Source organism: Heterodontus francisci, chromosome 11, assembly GCF_036365525.1.
Source record: "Heterodontus francisci isolate sHetFra1 chromosome 11, sHetFra1.hap1, whole genome shotgun sequence".
Lineage (NCBI taxonomy): Eukaryota > Metazoa > Chordata > Chondrichthyes > Heterodontiformes > Heterodontidae > Heterodontus > Heterodontus francisci.
This window is the reverse complement of record NC_090381.1, coordinates 114,618,584-114,631,121: the sequence shown is the minus strand read 5'-3', so window position 1 is coordinate 114,631,121 and position 12,538 is coordinate 114,618,584. Positions and strand designations below refer to the sequence as shown.

The window sequence follows — 12,538 nt, the reverse complement described above, 5'->3', positions numbered from 1 at the left end:
TACCCAATCCCATCTTAGAAAAGTCCCAAAGCGCTTCATTCATCTATAATCAATCACATTGATGTGCAGCAGCTGTTGTTATGCAGGCGGATGTGGCAGCCATTGTATGCAGAGCAAGATCCCACAAGCAGCAATGGATGAACATTCAGTTAGCCCTCTTACTAGTGATGTTGCCGGAGGGAAGAATTTTGGACCCCAAGACAATGGCAAAACTCCTCACTTTCCTAATGGCGACGCAATGGGGTTTGAAGTTCTGTGGAAGAAGCTTCCCCCATCTCTATAACATTACCAGTGGATCTGCAGGGAACCCGGGGGATCTGTGTTAATGCCATATAGGTAAACCTGAATCCCACAGAATAGGCAGAAAGGGCCTGGGTTTAACGCCATAGGGCACCTCCGACAATGCAGCACTCCCTTGCACGGCACTGGAGTGTCAGCCGAGATTATGTGCTCAAGTCCTGGAGTGAGACTGGAGTCCACAAACCATCAGCCTTGTGCAAGAGTGCCACTAACTGAGCCAAGCTGACATGAACCAGATTTCCTGAAGACTGACTCTTGGGCAAGCTATCATGGGGCTGTTGCCCATAGCAAAGTCTTCCAGGTAGGAGATGGTTTTTGGTCACACCCAACCAATTACATGCCCATTTCTACCATATTTTCTTGTAGGTTATTTCTAATCACGGTGGATCCCTTCAGATATCAGAACATAATTGCCTCCTTTCTGAACATCTTGAATCTCCATAGAGGTTCTCTTTGGAGCAGAGGCAGTTAAGGGCAGATTTAATGGAGGTGTGCAGAATCACGTTGCAGCCTTCACCACTGTTCCTCCTAATCTGAAAATGTTGAACAACTTCACTTCAAAGAAAAGAGGTCAGGTAGTTTGATTCTGAAGGGTGTAGGGATCTCAATGATGTCGAGGGACTGAAGAAGCTGGGATTGTTCTCCTGAGAGTGAAACATGTTCAAAACCATGAGTGGTGTCGCTGGGTCAAAATCCTGGAACTCCCTTCCTAACAGCACTGTGGGTGTACCTACCCCACATGGACTGCAGTGGTTCAAGAAGGCAGCTCACCACCACCTTCTCAAGGGCAATTAGGGATGGGCAATAAATGCTGGCATAGCCAGTGACGCCCACATCCCATGAATGAATTTTAAAAAAAGATAGAGAGAAATTGTTTCTGCTGGCAGGACTGTCAGTAGCCAGAGGACACAGATCTATGATAATTGACACAAGAACCAGAGGTGAGAGAAAGAAAATTTCTTTATTAATGCAGCGAGTTGTGATCTTGAATGCACTGCCTGAAAGGGTGGACGAAACTGATTCAATAATAACTTTCACAAGGGAATTGGATAAGTACTTGAAGGGAAAACAATTGCTGGGCTATGGAGAAAGAGCGGGTGGAGTGGGACTAATTGGATAACTCTTTCAGACAGCCAGTACAGGCACTGATGGGCCGAATCACCTCCTTCTGAGTTCTATGATTCTGCAGAGGTGACAGCATGGTACAACCCCCTGAGAAAAACAGCGAAATGACACCACCACCCACACCCACCACCCCCCCCCACCCCCACCGGCCCCCCAAAAAGAATCACCTGGAGTTCGGCGCCAATCTCCAGCCAAAGGTACAGCAGGTGATGGGGATAACTGAAAATTCAGGGCCTGTGTTCTCCTGTTCCTCACCTGTATTGGCAACTTAACTCCGGGTATCTCACCGCTTTAGCTTGTGTGAATGCCAACATCCTACCACTGGATGGTGCTGGAAGAGGATGCCACTGGCCTGGTAGGATCTGAGTACAATGCTGGTAGAACCCAAAAATGGGGCATCGTGGACCGAGGGTTACCAACCCTCCAGGACTGTCCTGGAGACCCCAGGATTTAAAGCTTAACCTCCTGGACACTGCTGCGAGCAATGTTTGAGGAGAAAAATTGTTGTGTATTTCAATTTCTTCCAATACTTTAACTTTTTAGTTATAAAAATGATGACGGTGGAGTAGGTGGGGAAGGACTGTTCGATCCACAGTCAAGAATCATCCAATTGGGTACCGAAGAGCGTGTTCGCGTTCCAATTGGCTGTGGGAAGGCTGGGCTCCAGAAGATAGGTGTGCTGGGAGGCCAATGACAGCAGGGAAGGGGTGGGGGAGGGGGGGATAGCAATTGGAGGTCATGTGATGACACCTCCTAGAATAACATTCAACCAGAGTTGGCAACCCTACTTGTTGTCTTCATCGGCCTCTATGCAGGCTTGCAGAGAGACGAGGCGCACGACGAGTTGATTACCTTGGGTGGGGTGTCCTCCTCTTGCCTGAGCCAGGCGCTGCCCCCATACTTCTCTTCTCTTGACCCAATGCGGGGAGGGAGGGGCGGGGTTTCTGATGTGGGGTCGGAGTTCTGCCGTGGCATTTCGGCACGATGTGACATTAGCCCCTCTTGTGAATGGAAAGCGCTGGACATACTCTTAGTTGGCTGCTCGTGAAGGGACTGGGAGCCCGTCATGGAAGTGCCGTGGGGTTTCAGAGGAACCAGGTGGGCTACTTGGACCTGCGCAGAAGGAAATTAGAGTTACCTCCCAGATCTGTAAATCTGTACATTATCTTGTGGCACGTTTGAGGCCCAACTGAAGGTATTTGTCACACACAGAGAGTGACCATGACATGGAAAGGGGTTTCTATGTATGAACAAAATGGAGGTGAAAACTCTAAATTCATTTAAAATGCAGCTAGACACAATGATGATGGCATGAGGGGTTGAAGAAGGGAGAGCAGGCACCTTTCCTACCTGCCTTCAAAAGGTCTCCTGGAGACCCTATCTCCGGCTCTTTAACCTTGCATTTACCTCCTTTCTAATCCCTATCTTCCAGATGCCTATCTGTTCAGTTCTCCCATCATCCTGCTTTGAGTTCCCAGGTTTCCAGGATCCAGCGGCAGTAGGTGGGTGGAAGGGAACAGCATTCACAGAAAGACCAACTTGGGTGGTATGGACCTTGTGTCCATCAGTCTCAATCCGGCTTAGCACAAGCTTAAAAATAGGATATAGAAGCACTGGAGGAAGTGCAAATATAAGTACATTAGCAGAATTGAGAGTTTATAAACTAAAAGGCAATACTGAACAGACCTAGTTGAGGTCTTTAAAATTATGAAAGGGCTTGATTGGGTATATGTAGAGGAGCGGTTTCGAATTGTTGCTAGGAGACCAAAACTAGGGGCCACAAACAAAGTCCACTAATAAATCCAATAGGGAATTTCAGGAGGAACTTCTTTACCAAGAGAGTGGTGAGAATGTGGAACTCACTACCACGTGGAGTAGTTGAGGGGATTAGTATAGATGCATTTAAGGGGATGCTAGATAAACACATGAGGGAGAAAGGAATAGAAGGATATCCTGGTACCATTAGATGAGGTATGGCACAAGGAGGCTTGTAAGGAGCACAAAAACACCAGGCTGGACCCAGTTGGGCTAAATAGCCTGTTTCTATGCAGTAAAATTCTACATAAGCTTGCGAAGCAGGCATAGCATCCTCCAGACACATCATCAACGCATAATATTTCAAGCAGCCCCCCATGCAAGCAACAAGTGAAGAATGTAGGAACCTTGGACTCTGCTACCTGGGGCTCTACAGGTCTATGCATTGGTGGTGTTCGTGCAGCTTGCACTGCATTGCTGCTGAATGATTCGGAGCTTGGGTCGGAAATCCTGTTCCCCATCTTATGCGGCATCGCTGGTGAGCTCTGACGGTTTAACTTGGAGCGTTCCTCCACCTAAAGGCCAAGAGTGGGTGTTGGGGGTGGGGGGTAGTGGGGAAAAAAGAAAGTGGTGTTAGTGGCCTCAAACTAGCATCTTCCAAACCCTGTATAGCAAACCTCTCTCAACACTCATTTTAACCCAAAGCAGAATACAACATGTACATAATGCCAAAGATGGCAGAGGGAGCTTTAGGAATTCATCCCACCTTTCTTGGATAGGATACAATTCCATCAGAGTTTTATTCTCTTCCTTGTTTCATAACCGTTACCTTGTGACATCACAAGGGAACGTCGTCTTCCATGACTTGAACCCAGCTCTCTTCAACAAAGATTGGAGCTGAGGAAAACATGGGTCAGCCTAGTTCACAAGGTGGGTCCCTGAACGCCCCCCCCCACCACTTCCCACCATCCGGCCCCAAAGTCATATATCTGACTGGCACTCTCGTCTAAGCTTGCACACATTAACAACCACTCGAGCAAGCTACCAGAGAGTTTTAGGCAGGGTTGGAGAGGAATGGGAGTCTCACCAAAGATCTTGACCCAAGAAGCGCATTCTCATTGAGTCATAAGAAACTAGGAAGAGAATGTTTTTAGGGCAAAATGTAAAATCAAATCGGGGGATAACATAAAGGGAGTTTGCAGACGCTATACTTTACAAGGTCAACAATGGAGCTATCCCAAAATTTCAGATCTCGAGAGGCTTCTCTGGCCCACAGTTCAAGGATCTAGGATGGCTGGAATTGTGCTTTCTTTTACATCCTGACCTGGGAATGGATCAAAATCTCGACATTCTAAGTGTTTGAAATATTCTGCTTCTGATTAAAAGGTGTGTTGCAGGCACCACGGTTACACAAAGTCTTTATGTATTCAGAGCAGATGGATAACTGAAACACCAAAATAAAGCACACCAAAAGGTCAGACAAAGGTGATTAATACCTGGTACTAACTTGTCTGAAGCAGATAGTAATTAGTCATACCACACAACTTCTGGAGTGTTTGGACATGAATGGACTATAACCAATAAGGCCCCTCACATAATGGCACAAGACAATAGTCTGGAAATGACCTTCTGTGACATTAGCAGAGAACATTTAACCCATTCACCGAACACATCCCCATCAGTCATTTAACCCATTCACAGGACACATCCCCATCATTTAACCCATTCACCGAACACAGCCCGATCAATCATTGAACCCATTCACAGGACACATCCCCATCAGTCATTTAACCCATTCACAGGACACATCCCCATCATTTAACCCATTCACAGAACACATCCCCATCAGTCATTTAACCCATTCACAGGACACATCCCCATCAGTCATTTAACCCATTCACAGGACACATCCCCATCATTTAACCCATTCACAGAACACATCCCCATCAGTCATTTAGCCCATTCACAGGACACATCCCCATCATTTAACCCATTCACCGAACACAGCCCCATCAATCATTGAACCCATTCACAGAACACATCCCCATCAGTCATTTAACCCATTCACAGGACACATCCCCATCATTTAACCCATTCACAGAACACATCCCCATCAGTCATTTAACCCATTCACAGGACACATCCCCATCAGTCATTTAGCCCATTCACAGGACACATCCCCATCATTTAACCCATTCACAGAACACATCCCCATCAGTCATTTAACCCATTCCCAGGACACAGCCCCATCAGTCATTTAACCCATTCACCGAACACAGCCCCATCAATCATTTAACCCATTCACCTAACACAGCCCCATCAGTCATTTAACCCATTCACCGAACACAGCCCCATCAGTCATTGAACCCATTCACCTAACACAGCCCCATCAGTCATTGAACCCATTCACCGAACACAGCCCCATCAGTCATTTAACCCATTCACCTAACACAGCCCCATCAGTCATTGAACCCATTCACTGAACACAGCCCCATCAGTCATTTAACCCATTCCCAGGACACAGCCCCATCAATCATTTAACCCATTCACCTAACACAGCCCCATCAGTCATTTAACCCATTCCCAGGACACAGCCCCATCAATCATTTAACCCATTCACCTAACACAGCCCCATCAGTCATTTAACCCATTCCCAGGACACAGCCCCATCAATCATTTAACCCATTCACAGGACACAGCCCCATCAGTCATTTAACCCATTCCCAGGACACAGCCCCATCAGTCATTTAACCCATTCACCGAACACAGCCCCATCAATCATTTAACCCATTCACCTAACACAGCCCCATCAGTCATTTAACCCATTCACCGAACACAGCCCCATCAGTCATTGAACCCATTCACCGAACACAGCCCCATCAGTCATTTAACCCATTCCCAGGACACAGCCCCATCAATCATTTAACCCATTCACCTAACACAGCCCCATCAGTCATTGAACCCATTCACCGAACACAGCCCCATCAATCATTTAACCCATTCACCTAACACAGCCCCATCAGTCATTTAACCCATTCCCAGGACACAGCCCCATCAATCATTTAACCCATTCACCTAACACAGCCCCATCAGTCATTTAACCCATTCCCAGGACACAGCCCCATCAATCATTTAACCCATTCACATAACACAGCCCCATCAGTCATTTAACCCATTCCCAGGACACAGCCCCATCAATCATTTAACCCATTCACCTAACACAGCCCCATCAGTCATTTAACCCATTCCCAGGACACAGCCCCATCAGTCATTTAACCCATTCACAGAACACAGCCCCGTCAATCATTTAACCCATTCACATAACACAGCCCCATCAGTCATTTAACCCATTCACAGGACATAGCACCATCAATCATTTAACCCATTCCCAGAACACAGCCCCATCAGTTATTTAACCCATTCACAGGACACAGCCTCATCAGTCATTTAACCCATTCACAGAACACATCCCCATCAGTCATTTAACCCATTCACAGAACACAGCCCCATCAGTCATTTAACCCATTCACCGAACACAGCCCCATCAGTCATCTTAGCACGGCTGTTATCTAGTTTATTTTAAATGGGTTAACACTTCTGCCAACAGAGGGATACCATGTGAATAAGTTAAGCTCTCATCCATCATGTCTTTGCTAGCCCCCCCCCCCCCCCCCACAAAAAGGGGTCAATATTTCTGGTAGATTCACAGTCAACTGGTGTAATTATGAATTGAATGCAATAAAATGAGGAATTTAAAGCAAATTAGAAATTTCAGATCAATCTAGGCACTGGTTACTAATTCCTAACAGCTTCAAGCAAGTATTCCCAGATGTTGGAGATCCAATCATGGAGAGAGCAGGAATTCCATTAGATCCAGAGCCCTCAACAGCCCAAGAGGAGACAGGAATAGTAAAAGGAAGGTTTAAAGGCCGTAGCTGCATCGGGCGACAAGAGGCAGTTCCAGATGGATCAAAATCCAAGGGAAAATTCTTCCAAACTTGGGCTTCTGACTTCCAAAAGTGTAAGTTGTTTTCTGAGCAAATCCTTTCAAGTTAAGGCTGGAGGTCCAACAATTGAGAACAGTTCTGCGATACTCTCCTCGAACCCACACACTGCTTCAGTCATTTTCCTTTGGGTGTTGGGAGGATGCAAGATTCAGATTGGAATGTTTGACGGATAATGTCTTTGACTTACAGCTTTCAGTCTCCAGCAGATCAGAGACCCCTCTGTTCTCAGAAAATGCAACATATCTTCTTCCATAGGTCACAGCTGAAGAAAGACACCTTGCAGCTTCATTCTTAGAAAGATCAGGAAGGTTCCCTTTTCACAATACAACCGGCCACCCAAATGTGTCCCCATTGTCACCTTAAAGCTCAGCACTGTATAATTTTACCTTGCCATACAGCAATCAGGAGTTAGTGTTACATTCAATTCTCTTTGCCCGGACTTGAGTCTGACCATTTTGCTTTAATTTATTCATTCACAGGATGTGAGTGTCACTGGCAAGGCCAGCACTTGTTGCCCATCCTTCATTGCCCTTGAGGAGGTGGTGGTGAGCTGCCTTCTGGAACTGCTGCAGTCCGTGTGCGGTAGGTACACCTACAGGGCTGCTAGGAAGGTAGTTCCAGGATTTTGACCGAGTGACAGTGAAGGAACTGCGATATAGTTCCAAGTCAGGATGGTGTGCGGCTTGGAGGGGAACTTTCAGGTGGTGGTGGTCCCATGCATCTGCTGCCCTTGTCCTTCTAGGTGGTAGAGGTCACAGGTTTGGGAGGTTGTTTTTATTCTTTCACGGAATGTGGGTGTCTCGAGTAGGGCAGCATTTGTTGCCCATTCCTCATTGACCTTAAACTGAGTGACTAACTAGGCCATTTGAGAGGGCAGGTAAGAGTCAACCACACTGCAGTGAGTCTGGAGTTACCTATAGGCCAGACTGAGTAAGGACAGCAGATTTCTTTCCCTAAAGGATATTAGTGAACCAGAGGCGTTTTTATGACAATTGATGATAGTCCCATGGCACCATTACTGAGACTAGCTTTCAATTCCACATTTTTTAATTAGTTAATTGAATTTAAATTCCACCAGCTGCCATGGTGGGATTTGAACCTGTGTCCCCATGGTATTAGCCTGGGCTTCTAGATTACTAGTCCAGTGATATTACCTCTACTCCACCATCTCCCCAAGGTAAGGTTGAAGAAACCTTGGCGAGTTGCTGCAGTGCATCTTGTAGCTGGTACACAATGCAGTCACTGTGGCCCACTCGTGGAGGGAGTAAATGTTTAAGGTGGTGATGGAATGCCAATCAAGCAATTTATTGTCCTGGATGGTTGTGAGCTTCTTGAGTATTTTTGGAGCCACACTCATCCAGGCAAGTGGACAGTATTCCATCACACTCCTGATTTGTGCCTTTTAGGTGCTGAAATGCTTTGGGAAGTCAGGAGGTAAGTCACTCGATGCAGAATACCCAACCTTTAACCTTCTTATAGCCACAGTATTTATGTAGCTGGTCCGGTTAAGTTTCTGGTCAATAGTATTGACCAGGACCTTAATGGTGGAGGGTTCGACAATGGTAATGCCGTTGAATGCCAAGGAGGTGTGTAGATTCTCTCTTGTTTGAGATGGTCTTTGCCTGCCACTTGTGTGGCGTGAATGTTACTTGTCATTTATCAGCCCAAGCCTGAATGTTGTCCAGGTCTTGCTGCATATGGACGCAGACTGCTTCAGTATCTGAAGAGGTGCAAATTGAACTGAACACTGTGCAATCATCAGGGCACATCCCCACTTTTGACCTTATGATGGAGGGATGTTCATTACTGAAGCAGCTGAAGATAGTTGGACCTTGGACACTACCCTGAGGAACTCCTGCAGTGATGTCCTGGGGCTGAGATGATTGGCCTCCATGAACCACAACCATCTTCCTTTCTGCTAGGTATGACTCCAACCAGTGGAGAGCTTTTCCTGTGATTCCTGTTGACTTCAATTTTGCTAGGGCTCCTTGATGCCACACTTGGTTAAATGCTGCCTTGATACCAAGGGGAGTCACTCTCACCTCACCTCACATCTGGAGTTCAGCTTTTGTTTGGACAAGGCTGTAATGGGGTCTGGAGCAGAGGGCCCCTGGCAGAACCCAAACTGAGCACAAATAAGCAGGTTATTGGCGAGTAGGTGTCGCTTGATAGCATTGTCAACGACACCTTCCATCACTTTGTTGATGATTGAGTAGACTGATGGGGCAGTAATTGGCCGGATTGGACTTGTCCTGCTTTTTGTTCACAGGGCAGACCTGGGCAATTTTCCACATTGTTGTGTAGATGCTAGTGTTGTAGCTGTACTAGAACAGCTTAGCTAGGGGTGCGGCAAGTTCTGCAGCACAGGTTTTCAGTAATACTGCTGGGATGCTGTTGGGGCCCAGAGCCTTTGCTGTATTCAGTGCATGCAGCATTTCTTGATATCATGTGGAGTATGGTGGTATCTGTGATGGTGTGGACCTCAGGAAGAGGTAAAGATAGGTAATCCAGTCAGCAGTTTTGACTGACTCCAGAATTAGTGTTTAATATGAAATTAATGTCAGTGAGGAGGAAATCGCTACAAAGTGGGTGAGTTTGTTTAGTTCCAATAGTTTCTGCTCATGCAGAGGCTGAGATGACCTTTGTAGGGTTGGAAGTAATCAGGTAACATTGGCAGGATAAAGCTGCCTTTTGGTTCAAACAAAAAACATTCCCATCTCTTATTCACATCTCACACGGTCAAATGTTCTGAAAAAACAATTTTAAAATGTCTCTGGACAATTTGTAATGGTCACTAAACTCTTTCTCCTTCCTTTACTCTTTAGGAAATTTGACTGGAAAAGACTATTGCCTCCTCTAACTCATTGCTTCCCAAAACTTCAAATCCTCTTTTTAAAAATTCATTTTTTGGGATGTGTTGTTCCCCATTCCCTTGTTGCCCTTGAGGTGGTGATGGTGGGCCTCTTGAACGGCTGCAGTCCGTGTGGCGAAGGTACATCTACAGTGCTCACAGGTGGAGTGATCCAGGATTTTGACCCAAGCCCATGAAGGAACGGATGATATATTTCCAAGTCGGGCTGATGTGTGACTTGGAGGGGAAATTTGGAGTTGGTGGTGTTCCCATGCGCCTGCTGCCCTTGTCCTTCCAGATGGTGGAGGCCACGGGTTTCGGGGGGGGGGTGCTGAAGAATCATGACCCCTCATCTTCCTTCACCTTCTCTTCCTGTTGTAGCCTACAGACTTTCAGAAAACTGAGCTTCACATTGATCGAATTAATATTCGGTGATTTACCTCTCCCACACATCAGGTGGTGCCCTAACCAAGCCTTCAATTCATGGAAGAACATTTATTCAAAACAAAAAAGAAACTGCTAAGCTACTTTAAAAATATTGTAAGAGACCAAACAATAAGTCATGTGATCATTTTTCCAACCATTGACTTTCTAATCTAATCCTAGTCTTTCCCCCCCCCCACCTTTGTAAAACCTCTTTCAGCCCTAAAACCCACTGAGATCTCCACACTCCTCCAATTCTGGCCTCTTAAGCATCCCCGATTTAAATTGCTCCACCATTGGTGGCCGTGCCTTCAGTTGCCTGGGCCCTAAGCTCTGAAATTCCCTCTCTAACCCTCTCCAACTCTCTCTCCTCCTTTAATACACTCCTTTGTAGGAGAGATTAACCTATTTGACTTGGCTTTTGGACACCTGTCTTAATATCCCCTTATAAGGCTTGGTGTCAAATTTTGTGTGTGAAATGCCTTGGGATGTTTTACTAGGTTAAGGTGCTATATCAATGGAAAATATAGTTGTTGTAGTAGTTGCCAATTGGTTCACAATGAACGAAGCTTCGAGATTCACTTCCAGATCCTATTGGAGGTTTGAAATCAGCTCCCTGATGACATGCTGTGAGCCCCATGAATTTCATGGGGCCAAGTGCAGCTCGTCATTCGCAGGTTAGTATTGTCAATGATGAAGTCCCCAGTGCAGCAGTACTGGAATTAGTACAACAGTAAACAGGGCAAAGTACAAAAGTGCCACCAGAAATATGTCGACACTGAAGAATCTGAAGATTAGTAGACAAGGTCAAAAACTGCAGCAATTTGGGGAAGGCATTTATCACTGGTGTTAATGGAGTTTTAATGGAATGAATATGGATGGAAAAGGGAATGAGTGAGTAAAGAAGGGTCGCTAAAATTGTCACTGGATGAGTGAGATAAAAGAATGACACGCACACTGCTCTCTCAGGTGGATGTAATAGATCCCCCAATGCTACTCAAAGAACAGAGGAGTTCTCTCCGGGGTCCTGGAGCAATATTTATCCCTCAGCCAATATCACTAAAAAAAAAAACTGATCTGGTCATTAATCTCATTTGTGGGAGCTTGCCTTGTGCAAATTGGCTGCCACGTTGCCCCATATCACAGCAGTGACCGCACTTCAAAAAGTACCTCCTTGGCTGTGAAGCACTTTGGGAAGTTCTGAGGTTGTGAAAGGTGCTGGAGAAATGCAAGATTGATCTATAATTTTCTCTTGAGTAAAACAATGGCAGACAAGGAAGAAGTTTGTTCAGCAGGTGATGCACTATCTGCTGGTACTAAGCCATTAGGACCCATCATGTCTCCGGTTGAATTCTTGCTCTAGCTGAGTTAGCTATGCCTACAAGGGCCTAGAATATGTCCCATCAAATTGGCCTGAGTGTCCCTGAGCTAGAGAAAGGTGGGGAGAGGGAACTGTGGATTTTAAAACTGCTCTTGATCGATATCCAATGCAAGGAGCAGCCTGTGTCTGAATTGATTGTGAAGATTGAGGTACAGTAAGAGTGACAACTCAAGCAATGTATTGGGTGGTGAGGGTTATTAGTGCCCCTCTTAAACAGTTTCTGCTGTTGCTAGGGGAGAAAGAGGAAAAGGGAGCAAATAGACTAGATTCAAAAAGGATAATACCAGATCTGAAACCATGTTTGCCCAGTTCCACTGTCTACTGATCTTCAGATGTCATATTTCTGTTAAATACATCTGCATCATGTTGTGAAACAATCAAGTGGAGTTTCAGATAAGTCCACATGCTATTTCCTGGGCATCGATAATTTATTGCTGCTACACATGTCCAACAATGTTGTTCAATCCAGTGCCAACTTTTGTCCATAGAACGGATGAAGCTCTAACTTTTCTTTTGATAGGTGGGGTGGGTGGGGGGGGGGGTGCTCTCTTGTGTTTTTAGGAAGCACATCATCCCTCAAGAAATCTGATGACTAGGAATGATTTGCACTCATCAAGTTTCTGTCATTGATGATGAACGCAAAGTCCAGGGATATGTATCCAGAGGTTGCACTATTGTATGAATGCCTGTTCGAGG

At 45.8% G+C, this 12,538-nt stretch overlaps 1 protein-coding gene across 13 annotated transcripts in view; it reads right to left on the bottom strand.

The window, feature by feature from the left end:
- LOC137375479 (traf2 and NCK-interacting protein kinase-like) overlaps positions 1-12,538 on the bottom strand; it is a 302,732-nt gene that overhangs the window by 100,997 nt on the left and 189,197 nt on the right. For 8 of the 13 annotated variants that reach the window (XM_068042793.1, XM_068042799.1, XM_068042795.1 and 5 more), the window contains 2 exons: positions 3,588-3,755; positions 2,278-2,538 (listed from right to left, as the gene is read on the bottom strand). In XM_068042793.1, the coding sequence (XP_067898894.1) occupies positions 2,278-2,538; positions 3,588-3,755 (429 nt within the window). The remainder of the gene's footprint in view (positions 1-2,277; positions 2,539-3,587; positions 3,756-12,538) is intronic. The other 5 variants (XM_068042796.1, XM_068042806.1, XM_068042807.1 and 2 more) reach the window with 3 other exon arrangements.